At 35.2% G+C, this 15,573-nt stretch overlaps 1 protein-coding gene across 4 annotated transcripts; it reads left to right on the forward strand.

Moving 5' to 3' along the window:
- Positions 1 to 5,333: 5,333 nt before the first annotated feature.
- LOC107764228 (uncharacterized) lies at positions 5,334 to 15,370 on the forward strand. Of its 4 annotated transcripts, none has more exons than XR_001643206.2 (4): positions 5,334 to 5,648; positions 10,037 to 10,397; positions 10,471 to 10,534; positions 15,163 to 15,370. XR_001643206.2 is itself a non-coding variant. In XM_016582783.2 (3 exons), exons 1-2 carry the CDS (start codon positions 9,325 to 9,327, stop codon positions 10,496 to 10,498), a joined length of 1,101 nt encoding a protein of 366 aa, XP_016438269.1. In that variant the 5' UTR covers positions 8,502 to 9,324; the 3' UTR covers positions 10,499 to 10,534; positions 15,163 to 15,370. The 4 variants fall into 4 exon arrangements, 1 of the variants encoding a protein (XP_016438269.1); XR_012698519.1 differs by having other exon boundaries at positions 10,093 to 10,397; XR_001643207.2 differs by having other exon boundaries at positions 5,334 to 5,518.
- Positions 15,371 to 15,573: the final 203 nt, after the last annotated feature.

A 15,573-nucleotide genomic window follows, 5' to 3' on the forward strand; every position in this document is an offset into this window, starting at 1 on the left:
TTCCTCTAGTTGTATTTAGCGATTTTCCAGGCCGAGTTAGCCTTAATATTGTTAGACAGATCGTAGTAGATGCTCATGACTAGTGACACCCCGATATCGGGCTTTTCTTTTCTGCACTTCTGTTTTTCTTTGATTTGAACTCTTTAATTGGAGGTTTTATGTTAAATAACCTTGAAATTATCTTTGAAATGAAAATATCGTTTTGTTTTGAAAATGAGTCGGCTTGCCTAGTTCCACGATAGGCGCCATCACAACAGGTTAGATTTTTGTTCTATAAAAAGTAGTATAACAATACGTATAGTTTGTAGTATATCTTAACAACAACACGATCACCTCGCCCTACCCAGGCTCACGATCACAGTGTTTCCAAAACCACTACAACAATATTATTTCAACATATAGCCCACGGCAAAATTACAATGTGTATAGACACTTCAATAACAACAATGATCACGGTTTGGAAGAAATCCAACAATAAAGAATACACCACATATATGTAATTTCAACCACAATGGATCGTTAGCTTTCAATATCTACCACTTCAATAGTGTCAACATTATATCGTGTTTTTCCTCAAATGATAACTTCCATTTCAAAAGTAAAGTAAAATTCCACAATAGGAGAGATAACATGAATAACGGATGCTTACAAGGATTAACTGATCATTTTAAAATGTTTTACTTAAATGAAAACTTCTATGATATTTATTGAGAACTAACTCCATAATAAGGATTTAAGCCTAAGTGGAAACCTTAACTTTATCTCGGGAGTCAACACTAAGATATAATCAACTAGCATTAAATGCATGGGAGAATAGTTAATAAGAGTAGGAAAATGACCAGGTGATAACAAATAACGAACACAGCAACAACGAAAGGAAGATTCACATAATAACAACCTCACCTAATGACAATTAGAGTTAACAATAAAAATGAAAAGGAATAGCACGTGTTAATCACTACAATTAAAGATGGTCAAGATATATGCGTGGAATGTATGCGATATGTGTGGTGGTCGAGATGGTCACTTTTATGGTTGTGCTTATATGTCTTATTCTCCCCCAACCCCTTATTATGATGGTTCTATTTTTTCTTGTGAGGATAACATGAACAAAGAACCCGGAGAAGCTAACTTGAAAGAGATCAAAGATATATATGTTAAAGTGTTTCATGGAACAAAGTAATGAGAAACAGTTGCAAATACAAAGGCTATGTCATACTATATAAAGGCAAGATGCAACTATTCATAACCTAGAGGCATAAGTGAGTCAATTAGTTGAAGCATTTAATGCTCAACAAGCTGATATTGTGGATAGTAGCCAAAAGGAGCATGCATTATATGCAGAAATTGAGATGCTAACGGAGGAGGTCAGAGTAGAACACCAACAATCTCTATCCAACTAGAATTTGAGGATAAGAAGTAATACTAGAGTCAGCCAAGGATATTGAGGATACATATTTAGTTGACTCTAGTATCATTGGTATTGAGGATGTTGACAGTCCCGAAGTTTATGTAGTTGAGCGCATTGGTCCACACTCCAAGCATTTTTCCATATTGTATTTGGATGATGATATGAAAATAGAATCATCCGAGCTAATTGAGGAGTCAAGGAATGAGGAACAAGGTGACTACATTATGCAATTCTTGTTGCCAGAAAGTCAGGATTACACACCTCATCTAAAGGTCAAGAAGTGCAGAATACTGCATTATTTCCTTGGGCCAGTTAGATTCGTTCCATCACCCCAAGAGCATAATCATAAACTTGAAGCAAAATTTGGAGATCAATTCATATGCTTGAGGTGGAGGCAAAAAGTGATTCGCGCCGTGCCGCGACGTTAAATCAAGCGCTTGTTGGGAGGCAACACAACTTCACTGCTTTTTTTTTTTAATTATTATTATTGTATTATTCTTGTAGTATTTTTTTTTACTTCACAAGGAGCATGGGAAGCAAGGACATTGGAGGAAAGCAAAAGCAAGTGAGATGATCAGAACTAAGTATAGGGTGCCCACACATAGAACCAAGTATAGGAGAAGTATGAGTACCTCATGAGCTGCTAATGCTTCACCCTTTGGTCTATCGGGGAGTTTCTTTTATCCTCTTGTATTTATGTGTACGCATTAGGGATAATGCACAATTTTAAGTATGGGGCGAAGAGACTGTTTACGTGTTCCCATGCTATTTTAGTTGTGTTATTTTGTGTGTTGAAAAACAAATTAAAAAAAAAGGGTAGAAATAATCCCTCTTGGTTTTTATTATGGCCACTGTTATTTTCCAAGAGATGACTCTTTGAACCGGGTAGTAGTTTTTTCTTGTAGGTAAAATTTTCAAAAAGTTTTGGACTTACCCCACGATGGACTTCCTAGACAGCTTTCTTGAGGATTTAAAGTCGAAAAAATTAATAAAAAAAGTTTTTCATTTTTTTTCTTCATTTTGAAATGATAATGGAATGGGGAGAACTTGAGTATATATGCTTTTTAACAGATTTTATATCGGGGCTTAAGGTGGAGCATTTGAACTAAGTACTTTCTTCATGATCTTTGTAATTACATGCCTTGAAAATATGTGTGGCTTTCTTTTGACACTGAGGCTCATCTTTTGACTCGTTTGATTAATTCTCGTGTGCTTAAAGTTTATGATTGTGCTAGTTGATTTAACTTGAGAGTCGGGTTCGAGCCATCCATAGTAAGTCATGTGCATTGTGTGAGGTGACATATTTTGATATACTTTGTGCCATCCTGACTAGTCTAGAACTTGCCCCATGTGTGAGTCAAAGCGAATCAATTAAGTCTTGTAAGTTTTGGAAGTGATATATGCTTTCTTTGATTGACCATTTAGCCTATTTGCCCACCGGTGCTAATATTATCTGTAGTCAGCCCTTTTGAGCCTATAGACCTTTTCTTTGACAAACATATTACAAGCCGAATCCCCTTTGTTCTTAATCAAATATTATTAAACCTTTACCTACGAAAGTACTTAAGTAGCTAGAAGAGTAAAGAAAGAGATTGGGTAGCTTTTGGGTGGAAGCATAGAAAGGCCAACAAGGTGCACTTATGTATAAACAAAAAACGTTACTAGCCGAAAATACCAAATTAAGAAGTGTGAAAAAAAAGAGAAGAAGAAAACACAAAAAAGAAGGAGAAAAAAATGAATAACACTTCTCATATCTTTGTCTGGGCTAGTAAATATCTATATGTTGATGTGCTTAATGAAGAAGGTCTTAAATGTGCATGGTTTCATGGCAAGACATCGAATTGGTCATGACAAGAATGTGGTTAAAAGTAAAGTGTATTGTATTAAAGTGCTTATGAGGGTGAGTCACTATTTTCTCAAATATATCCTACCTGTCACTTAGCCTACATTACAACCTATAAAGTCCTACTTGATCCTAGACTTTACGAGCTTAAATTAGTAGAGACTTACACTACAGGTAGGTCTATGGTACGAGCTTGGGTGGCATAAAAGTTTCTTTGTGAGAGTGAGCAAATTCTTCCAATTTGAGAGTCCTTAAAATATACTTGAATTTATATTGAGTGTGTGAACTACTTTATCTGTGGTTTGTTTGTGAGGGTACATAATTTGCAAAGGATTGGTAGAGACCTTGATTTTTGAGCTGACACAAGGAGCGAGTCATAGTGTGCAATGCATTATAGTCAAGTTTTGAGGCGAGGATGTTAGAAAGAGTCACATGAATATTTTAAATAATCTTGACACGAGTTTAAAACTTGAGGAAGTATATGAAAAGTGCATATGATGGGTTGTAAGCGTTGATATAAACCATTGTCATTGGTGTGATGATTGAGTATGCTTTGAAAGGTATTTCTTGCCTATGCGCTTAATTTTAAGTTGCTCGAGGACGAGCAAGAGTTTAAGTGTGAGGTGATGATAAATAATGAAAAGTGCATATTTTGAGTGTGTTTATGTGTTATTTCTTGTGTGAGTTGCGGGAGTTCACACTGCTTTTGAAGTGAAAATATGCTCATTATGTGTTTCTTATGTATTGGAATAAACTTATGCGGAAAAGGATCAAATAGGAGAAAAATTAATAAAAAAAGAGCTGAAGAGAAAAGTTTCGGACAGTGAAGCGAGATTCACTTCGCCAGACCGGGACCGGATTAGAAGAAATCAGGAAAGTCTCGGACTGCGAAGCGAGGTTCACTTCGCCAGACATGGACCGGAGCATAAAAAATCAGCTTTTCCAATCCGATTTAGTTGAAGGAAAATTCGCCTCATACAAACCCTAGTTGCTATAAATACATCTTAAAACGTGCTTTTAAGAGAGATACACTACTTTGGAAGGAGAGAAGACTTTAGGGAGGCAAGAACACGCTAGGAGCAAGAAAGAGAAGGATTCAACTTCACGTTTTCCCATCTTTCTTCTTCCTATTTCCAGTATTGATTATGAATTCTACTATTGTAGTTTTGCATACTATTATGAATAGCTAATTTGTTATCTAGGGTTTTGATAGAACCTTTTAGAGGATGAATTCTTGTTATGTTTTTATATAATTGAGCCGTTGGATTTCTCTACTTGTTCAACTACGTGTTTGTTGCTGTTGATTGAATGGTCATCAATTGACTGTACCTATTTAGTGTGTATTGCTTGAGAGAGAATGCACATTTAGGTAGTTTTTTAACATCACTCCTAACGTATATGAGAGATCAATACAGAGGGTTTAAAGGCAGGATTAGAGATAACCAAACGTTGGTGCGATCGCAGTGAGCGGTGAATTAGTGTCAGCTAGTGTAGTTCGAGAGAATACATCTAGTAAATTGTGGTAGTTGCTCGAGAGAGAATTACGACAATCAAAGTACTCACGGTCGGTAGAGAATACTTAGGCGAAAGTATAACAGGCATAGCGGGAGGATTCCGACAATGGAGAAAATCATAACTCTAGGCCTCCTTTATCTTGTCTCCAACCTTATCCTTGTAAATTGATAGTTTTACTACTTTTTAGATGTGTTAGTTAATTAGTTTAGAATAAACATATCACATTCTTTATAACTTATAAATTGTTCGAGTTTGCCTTTTTAATGATATTAAACAGTTGTAACTAGGCTTAGTTCTCTGTGAGATTTGACTCCGGACTTGTAGACCAGATTATATGTGCAGTGACCGCTTAGTTTTTTCTATAAAGCATAATTGGGCGTGATAGTAACGGATTAGGAAGCTTCCAAGAGAGAACCTTAGGGACTGTTTAGCAAGGAAAGTAGGGCAGAGGTCGGTTTTTAGGGACTGCAAAGATTAAAACAGAAAATTGAGAGGAGTTGAAAGAAAAGAAAAGAATAAAAAGGTGCCCTAGAAATCTAGTCTATAAAAATAGCCTTGCCCTCACAATTTCTGCATTCTTAGCAGCTAGAAAATACAGGGAATAGCCATCAAAACACTGGAATCTGAAAATTTTCCTTTTTCAGTATAGTTTCTTTTAGGTCAATTTTCACTCAAATTGGTCACATAAGGGAGCTGTGGTGATTTACTGTTGAATTCAAAACTCTTCTATATTTCTTCTGGGTTTAGAGGTGAAGCTAACTTGGATCTCTTGCTATTCGTTGCTTTTCCCTCAAGTAGTAGCTGAGCTCCAATTTGTTGCTGTCTTTCTTAGCCTTTATTTGGCAAAAATCTGTTGTTTTTCCTTTCTTGCTGCATCAGGTAAACACATAAAGATCATGTATACTTCGGCTTAAATGAATAAATATTGTTGTTTCTCCTATTGTGTGTTCATTAATTGATGATAAATTCTGATCTGATCTTAACGATATGTTGGTGACTTTGTATTGTGATAAACCGATATACTAAACTCTAACACTATAGAGATTCTAGTGAAGATTAACATGACGGTCGCATTATTTGAAATCTTTTGCTGCTTGACTGGAGTTGTTTTAGCATGAGATTAAGGGATAATGACCTATCTTAGCAAGTTAATTTGGGTGAGCTTTGCAAACACCAGCAGAAGATGAAATCCTCATCTCGGAGGGATCTGAAATTGCTAGATTAAATATAGGAAGGTTTGAAGTTGACACTTAGTGAATACTTGTTTATAATTGAAACAGGGGCGGCTATTTTGTGAAGTACTATTATTATATGACTATTGATATAATAGTTTAATTAGGTGTTGACATTATAAACCATTCTACGATTATTTTTCTTTAGTGATTATATATGCAAATCAAGTATGAATTTGGATTGTAAATTGAACACATGTTTGGATAAGCATGTATATACTGATCGTAATTTCAATTGGTAGTTAACAATTGGGGCCTTGGACTGGGCGCCAAATTGGGGCTTTGGGAAACAGCTACTCCTCCTATCCTCGATAATTGACCAATAATTGACCAGTTTGTTTTAGACACACCCGTTAAGAAAATATTAAATTCTATACAAAAATATCTAGTATGAATAAATTATCCTTAATTAAATATTAATTTGAGGAGTAAGAATTTTTTTTAGGGATATGCACATAAGGGTAAAAGAGTAAAAATAAATTTAATATTTTCTTGATTACATAAATGGACACTTAATTTTGGACCAAAACAAAAAAGCAAATTGGTCACTTATTGTGGACCGAAGGGAGTAAAATTTTAAAAAGTTTTTCGTAATCCTAACAACAATAGGTATTTTACATGTATGGCAACTATATAAATGCATCCCCTAGCAGAAAACTATAAATTTGGACCAATAATCACGATTAACAGAAATCTAAAGCATTAATTTTTCATGGCAGTTGATATTAAATGCCAAAGAAGATTGCTTTCAATATAGCACATTCACCTAAAACGAAATCGCCTATTTTTATGTGGAAATCTCGTTGTTTCTCGGTCTAAGCAATTCATTCCAAAATTATAGGACAATAATAATGAATTTCGAGCAAAACAAATTCTCCAATCATTTTCACAACATAATTTCATAATACTTTTAATATAATTTTAAACACACAGTATAATTTCAGTACGATTCACTCTCCATAGGACCATAGATAATTTCTAATAAGTATCACAAATATAATTTCAGTATATTTATTATATTCACAATAAAAAAATCTATAAAAGTTATGATATCCACGGTGTAATTTTGATTTTAATATGATTTTTTACATCCATTAGTATAATTTCGGTATGAGTCGATTTACCCCATCATACCATATATAACTTCCAATGAGTACCACAATATAATTTTAGCATGTTTAAGTATAATTTATTATATCACAATATAATTTCAATATAATTTATTTTATTCACAATATATTTGTATTAAAATCATGATATCCAGGGTATAAATTTTAGTATAATTTTAATACCCACTGTACACTGTCAATATGATTCACTCTACATGAGCTCCCCCAAAAATTTCGATGGTATAATTTCAGTATAATTTATTATATCCATAACATAATTTTAATATAATTTATTATATCCACATTAATAATTTTCATATACATGAAATTAAATCTGATTACAAATTGAAACTAAATCTGATTTGAACAACGAACTAAGTAGAATTTTGATTTTAAGCAAGAAGTTATACACATAATTCCTCTAAAAAGTTAATTGAATATGTAATTAGTTTCATAATGATTAAGAGAATAAGATTAGTGTAACGGTTAAAGAAGAGAGAAATATAATGAGAAATAAGAGAATATAATTGAATTCTTAATTTAAAATAGGAGAGAGAAGAGAGTGAAAAGACAAATATCCCATAATTGATGAGTTTTGGCTGTGCTCATTAACTATGTTCATAAGCTTTATCTGCCATTATAATTTTTTTGCCATTTATGGAATAAACAAAGAGTAGTAGTATTTTCTTAAATATTTTTTAAAAAGTGCTTACTTGTGTAACTGGACTCAACCTCCTTGTGTACCTTTCTGAATCTGGGTGTCTTGTTAAGAGTCTGGTTGGACCTACAGGACCGATTTCACCTGGCCCATTGGCTACTGTTCTCGCTAGGCCACTTTATTTGGTTGATTTTGGGCTTTAAGTATGTTAGTTCAGAGGTATACCATATTTATTATAGCAAAGGTATATACTTTATTTATTATAAATCAAAATTATTTTAAAATATTATTTTTTATAGCTACCTTTTATATTTTATAGCAAAATAAGTATTTATGATATATACTATCATTGAGGCATGAAATATTTTAAACTTGAAGGACTAACATCGTCTAATAGTATACATAAGGGATTATTTTAAATTTATCTCAAACATAAGGAAACATTTTTTGTTATTTTCTTTACATGTATAATTCATAGTCACATAGGGTCTGTTTGAAAAGTCACCGGATAATTGGAATTGGTGTAATTACTAGAGTAGTAATTATATAACTAGTAATTATATAACCTAGTAATTATACAATATTGTAATTACGACGACCTGTTTGTTTGGTTGTTTGTCATAATGTAATTACAAGTGTATTGTTTGGTTGCATAAGTGTAATTACACAGTTAGAATAAATTTTAAATAAAAAGTTAATTATAAAAAATTAAAAGCTTAAAGATTTAATAAATATATGCCCTTAAAAATAATACTAAATTTGATATTTAAGATAGATATTGTTTCTTGAAAATAATATTAATTACTAATCATATATTTGTAACTAATATTGCTAAAATATTTGATATATAACTTTCAAATTAATAATATTTTATTTTAACAATTATAAAAACTAAAAGTACATATTTTGTAAGAATATCAATGCATGGTTGATAAAATGATTAATATTTATAAATAAAATACCATAACATTACTCGAATGTTTGACGAAAAAATAATTTATCAATTCTAACTGAAAAATAAATGGCATGCAATCTGAATTAATAAATGAATACTACTAAAGCAAATAAAATAGAAGCAAAAATATAACATATATTCAAAATCTAAAAAAAAATTAATATAATACTCTTATGTAAAATTACAACATAACATAAAATAAATTTTAACATAATTTAAGTAAATATAATTCAAAAGAAAAAAAAACATAATTCTATAACCTCATTCAAATGGTGGAGTATAGAGAATAGAGGCGTTCAAAATTCATATATAACTTAACCAAAAACTCAAAAATTTCAAAAGTACAATCACAAATTGATTTTAAAAACGTAAAAATAAAGTTGATCCTATGGATAATTAGACAGTAATTAACAATCACTATTAGACTATTAGCTAGTATAAAATAAAAAAAGCATTATTCTGCAATACAGAGTCAGCCTCAAATTAATATTAATATAAAATTAAAAAGTACCCCCAACTTCCCCTTCCTTTGCCCAAAATCTCTCCAGCCCTAATTTCTCTCAACTTCCCTTTCCTTTCTGTAGACCCTAATTCGCCGAAAATGCCTCCGATGACACATCGGACTATTACTGTCTATCTCCATGGTTACTGCGTCCCGCCGATGAATGACGGCGCTTCTTGTGATGCGTGGTATCGTTTTAGTGTCCTTGGAAGGCGTATTCGTCTGTCTGGTGTGCCCTCTCGCCTCGGGGAGCTTTCTCGGCGCATATACGGGCGGGGAGCAAGATCTGCGATAGTTGGTAATGATATTTTCGCAATTGGAAGCTACCTTACGGATATGAATACAACCGCTGATACCGCGTATCCGCATCTCCTTAAGCATTATAAGAGGAGATACGATCCCGTCTGGGAGATTGTAGCGGATGCAGGAAGCTTTCCCCGTAAGTTTCCTTTTGTGGCCTCCATTGGGAGGGAGCTATATGTTCTGTCAGGCAGACATTGCCATTACCCTGGTTTTAATCAAAATACGGTTCCTCGTCGATGTGGTCAAGTTTACCATGTTGATCAGCACTTCTGGAGGATTATTCCTCATCATAATGACTTTACCCATTATGATAAGGCCATCCTCCTGGATAGAATTGACGCTAGGCCAACAACAGTATGTGTTTTCTATTGCTTGGAACGAGGACAGATCATGTTCTATTACATGATTACCGGGAATATCCACCATTCTGCGGGCCATACTTCGCTTGCTGTCTTTTATGACTTGTATTATGAGGATGCTGAGTTTTGGGACTTCAATGACATTGTAGGTTTGGACCATGTCCAAGATTTTGACCCCTTGATTTCTGCTTCAATTTATGGACAGCCGGTTTTTCGTGAGAATGCGTTCTTTTGGCTAGGCTACGACCTCCGAGTGTATGCATATTCTTTGGATGAGAGGAGATGGTTCACGTCACCTCCCGCTTCTTTTGGGCTAGATGATGTTTCCATTTCACCTCTATTGCTTGGCATGCGAAACCGCAGGTTCATGGCGGTTATTACTCTATCTGATCATCTTATAGCAGCTTCCACCTTCATTGTGTCAAGGGAAGAAAATGATTTAAGGGTGATTGTGGAGGCAGTTGAGACTTTCCCTATTCTTGATCCTAACTTTAGGTTGCTTCGTGCAATGTAAGTACTTAACCCCCTTGTTTGAATGCCAACATTTCTTTTTTTGTCTGACATGAATGTATGAATGTTGAAGGTTGGAGTACGGTGAGGCAAAATACTAAGCTTGGATGAGTAGTAACTGCAATGGAGACCTAATGGTGAGGAGTTGTTCGATATTCATACTTTTTACTCTTTATGTTTGGAAAATTATTGCATCACTGTTTTCCCCTTTCTTCCTGAAGGGGCCAAGTAGGAAATTTTGAAGTGCATCCATTTTTATTTTAAAAAAAAATACTTGTACACCCTTAAAACTTTAGTGATTGTTCTTCACCTGCCATTTTCTTCTTTAAACTAGCACGCAATTCTCTAGCCGTAAAGAGATTTGTAATTGCTGCTACTCATAAGTTTTGAAATTTCAGTAGGAGCTCAATCAAAATCTAGAAAAGCGTAAATTTCAGTAGGAGCTCAATCACTGACTCCGCATTGGGGTCTTATGGTACAGCCTGACCATTGGTGAAACATGCACGACAACACTAAGAATGATGTCTGCTGAAATAGTAAAAGAACAGGCACATATGACCTAGTAAAAAAGGGACAGAATAAATGTATGAATACAACTTAGAAGAATTAGAATATGCTAAGTTAGAAATATCCTAGGCTTCATTGGGGTTTGGTTCTAGTGCCAAATACAGTGAGCGCATTCCAATACTATTTAGTCTGAAAGAAAGCTCTTGACCATAGGGAATGACAAAACTACAACCATGTCCCTTCCAAAAGAAGCATTTTCACAAGCAAAATACAATTTTTATTTTGAGAAGGTAACATATTTGTATATTAATATATAGACTTTACTAAAATTTTGAAGTCACCCATAATTACAAAATGAGTGCCCAAAAAGGAAATTAAAACACTTATAATCCTTGTTCTTCTCACAAGGAATCTAGCACATCAAAAATGGATTCATGATCCTCCAAAAACTTTCCTTTACACCAAAAATAGAAGAGGGCTAGACATTTCATCTTCGTCTTGTGGATGTTTTTGGATTTGTCTTCAAAACATCTCTGATTTCTCTCTTCCCAAATTGTCCACCATATGCATGCTGGGATAATTCTCCATCTCTCTTTATAATTAGAAAGGCAACCCTCTTTATTCCAGCAAGCTAGAACATATTAAGAATTCTTCCTGACATTGCCCATAAAATTCCCCTAAAACTAATAAAAATCCTCCATATTTGAACAGTGAATTTGCAATGCAAAAAGAGATGATTGATTGTCTCCGCCTCCTCTCCACATAAGTAACATCTAGAGCACAAGTGAAAACCTCTCTTAATTAGATTATCTTGTGTTAGAACCGCTTCTTTTGCTAGTAACCATGTAAAGCAAGCAACCTTGTAAGGGATTTTTATTTTCCATATCATCTTCCATGGCCAACATCCAACCTGGTTATTAGACAGGTTGAATTCCTTATAAGCAGACTTAACATAAAATTTCCCCTTCCTATTCCCTTGCCATATAATGAGATCTTGATTAGAGTTGATTCCACTGAATAACTCCAAAGTATTATAAAACTTTATTACTCTATTATTTCAATTTTCATGAAAAGCTCCAGTGCTTCTCTCTCGCACTCGTTAAAATCCACCCTAAACTCTTTGCTCAATCTGATGATATTCTGATGCACCCAAATCGATGCCTCGAATTCCAGGTCTTCTTCTATCTCTAAGCTTTGATGGTTTAGAGGCACTGCTTCTTCAATTGCCCAGTCCACAAACATATCAGATTCTTTTGATTGCATGTGCATGTTATTGTAATCTTCTGAATCGTCTCCCTTCCCTTCGTGCTCAGCAATGATCGACATAGCATTTTCCCCATGGATAGATTCTTGTTGATTCTCCTTTTCTCCACCATCGTCCCTCTTTTCTTCATCTTCTTCTGTATTGTAGTTGATTTTGTTGTCACTGGGATCCACTGCGCAAGTGGTTATTTGATTTCCCACAGAAGGTTCAAAGTGTAGGGCTGCAACCTCTTCATTAAAAGGATCTGGCCTCGGCTTTGTATTGGGCAATTTAAAAGCCTTTTCTTCAGATATAAATTGGGCCAAAAAATCTGGGCCCAATTCCTTTAAATTACATTGTTGGGGACAGCCTTTTTAGTTGTGACTAAAGATTCACGTGACTGGTCACGTGAGTTTTTAGGGATAGGCTGTACTTCTTTCAAACTCCTCACGTGCCCCGTCAGAACTGTATAACATTGAGTCCTTCCCCCTAGTCTCTGCTTGTCCTCTATTACCCGCAGGTTCGAGCGAATTTTTTCACCATTTGCACCGTTGTACGTTCTCACCGGAGCTTCACACCAGATCTGGATTTCGAAGACTACCCCTTCAAATTCTATCTTCACTGCTTTTGGTACTGCGGATCCATCTCCTCTAACCTTTATTCTTGCCCATTTCAAGTGATTTTTTAGCTCCGTCTCCTCTTCAGTTTGAAATCCAGCCACCGCAAAACTCCCTAACTTCTTTGAAGACTTTTTGGGACCATAGATGTGACGGAAGCCCTACTAGCCTAATTCATACATGGTTCATCGTCTTATTGCTTGGAACTGATCCCACCGTCGGAGTCCACCACTGAAGCTTAACTTTGTGTTTCTTCCCGTACCAGTCGCTACTCAAAACACGGTCAGCAATTAATTTCGAAGAGAACTCGAAGAGAAACCGATTCTGACCCATCTCATAAATATTGGTTCCATGTGCTTGTTTCCAAGAACTAGATGCCCATCTACGAATTTCCGATAGAGTTGCAATTTCGGAATTTTCTGTGATGAACCCCACCAAGCACGTGCCTAGCACATCGTTGTGTGTTAGATCACCAGAGATGTGAATAATGTCTCCTTCTGGTTGGACCGCCGCTTCATTCATTTCTCTGCTTGCCCATTTATGATTTCTAACTGTGTTTGAGTAAATAAGACCTTCCTCAATGATTTTGGGAGCATTAATGACATTCCTCCGTACCCCGCTATTAATGAATCTTTCGATTACTGCTGCAATATCTAACCAACCCGAATTGAATGCTACTTCTGGAACAATAATTACTGACCTCCCCCTGCCTTGGACCCTAATGATGGTTATATAACGACCATGTTTGTTGTAGTTCCTCGCACAGAATGTTTCTAAGTAATGTTCCTTGGTTTTCCATCTTTTCACATAGTTTCCCTTCATCTTCGATGCTTCCTTTAATTTTTCACACAACCACACCATCGTCTTCCTGCTGTAAGTAGATCTTCGAATGACATTCCGACCTCGTTCTGTCCATTCATACCATTCTTCAGCATTGGATGAGCATCTAACAATGTCATATGACTTGCAGCCCACTGCAAAATAGATGCTGTTATCCTCCCTCATTGCAGTATTTGTATGGATGAGCAGAGGACTTTACAGTGGGTGGACACTGGTTTTTAAGAAAGAAAAAGAGGATTCCGATGAGAAGGTACACCGGAAAATAGTAAAAGACGTCGGAATTAGGATATTCTTGGACTGGAGTGCTCGGAACAGCCTCGCGATGAGGCTGTCCGAAGAAGAAAAAGTGAGATCTGGCCTTGAAATGGCTCACGCGCCGGTGCGTGGAAAAGGAGTCGCCGGAGCTGGGCCGCGCGTGAAGGCGCGTGGGTGGTCTTACGCCGGAGATTCTGGCTGGGTTTTGGTCGCGATAGGTTTGTCTCTTGGATGGTGGTGGTACAATCCTAGGATTCATGAAAGAGAAATGCCTCGGGGTAAGTGCCTAAGAGCTTCTTTGAAAAAACTGTTTATCGCATCTGGAAACTTTAAGCAAAATACAATTAGTAAATGGTCTTCTCAAATAAGGTCAACTCTTCCCTTAAAAAGCATTGAGGATGCATCAAGTTAATTTATTTCCAATGATACCTCCTATTTTTGATGTGAGAACTCAAGTTGTTTCTCCACTTTGAGTTTGAGGATGCATGTTATAAAGTTGAGAAAATCAATAAGAACATAGTGCAGAATATTCTTTGTTATTTTGTCATTGTTGAAAGTCGAGAATAATTATGACTATTGTGTGAGATATTCTTATTGATTATCCCAAGAGTTAGAAATCCAAAGAATTAGGTAACTATCCTTATTAATTGAAATCCAAAACTCATATATAAGAAGTGCTCTTGTATGTTCTTCTTAACAATACAGTTAAAGGTTCTCTCTCCTTTTCTGTTTCACATCCAAAATTTAGGTTCTCTGAATTTATGACTATTAATTAATAGGTGTAGCTAATGTACTTTGGATGATGCTAAAACTTCGTATTTCATGAGAATTCTTCTATGTGTTGAATAGAGTAATTCTTCAAATAAATTCAGTCCGGAGTCATCAAATCAAGCGTGTCCAAACTAAATTTCAAATGCATTTTAAACATAGACCACAAAGTTTTTGTTCACCCAAATAATCACAGATGTAAGAGGGACTGCCAGGAGAGCGTGTCACAGAGAGGATCACTCACTTACAATTTACATGGAAGTACATTACTTTAGCTGTACATAAATGTGCTACATCGTGAGGGACATAAGGACGTACCAAATTGTGTTTTATATTGACTTAATCTTTGCCTTCTGGGGCAAAGGCAACCTCTGAATTTTAATGTTGCGCCTTTTGGACGAAATGAGAGATTTTGAAGTGCATCCATTTAAAAAAAAAACTTTGTATACCTTTAAAAATATAATGATTTTTAATTATCCTGCCATTTTCTTTTAAAAACCAGCACTGAATTGTTGTCTGGCTTTTCTTTTGGCAGGGCTGTAGATTTGAAATTGCTGTCAATGGTAAAAATTTAGAGATGCAGAAGTTTTTTGTGATTTGTAATTGCTGTCAACAGTACAAATTTAGAGATGCAGCAGGTGTTTTAGTTACACAAAAATAAATGATGTGTTCCACTGCCTTTTGGGATTGATGCATTCAGTTTGCCTTTTCTTTTGCTTTCCTTTTCATTGCTATTGTGTTAATTTGGGATTGATGCATCCAGTTTGCCTTTTCTTTTGCCTTCCCTTTCATTTTGCTGTTGTGTGAATTTGGGATTGATGGATTTGGTTTGCGTTTTCTTCCCCTCCCTTTCCTTTCATTCTGCTGTGTAAATCAGGGATTGATGGATTCAGTTTTTGGGAAATCAGTGAACAAATTGTTTGTCTTTTACTTTCCTTTTAGATCA

This window comes from Nicotiana tabacum, chromosome 14 (genome assembly GCF_000715075.1).
Source record: "Nicotiana tabacum cultivar K326 chromosome 14, ASM71507v2, whole genome shotgun sequence".
Taxonomy (NCBI): Eukaryota; Viridiplantae; Streptophyta; class Magnoliopsida; order Solanales; family Solanaceae; genus Nicotiana; species Nicotiana tabacum.

What these genes read in the sequence shown, in the direction of transcription:
- LOC107764228 (XM_016582783.2), top strand. Translation starts at nt 9,325, where the DNA reads ATGCCTCCGATGACACATCGGACTATTACTGTCTATCTCCATGGTTAC. An exon ending in TTTAGGTTGCTTCGTGCAAT is followed by an intron (nt 10,398 to 10,470) that starts GTAAGTACTTAA and finishes TGAATGTTGAAG; the next exon opens with GTTGGAGTACGGTGAGGCAA.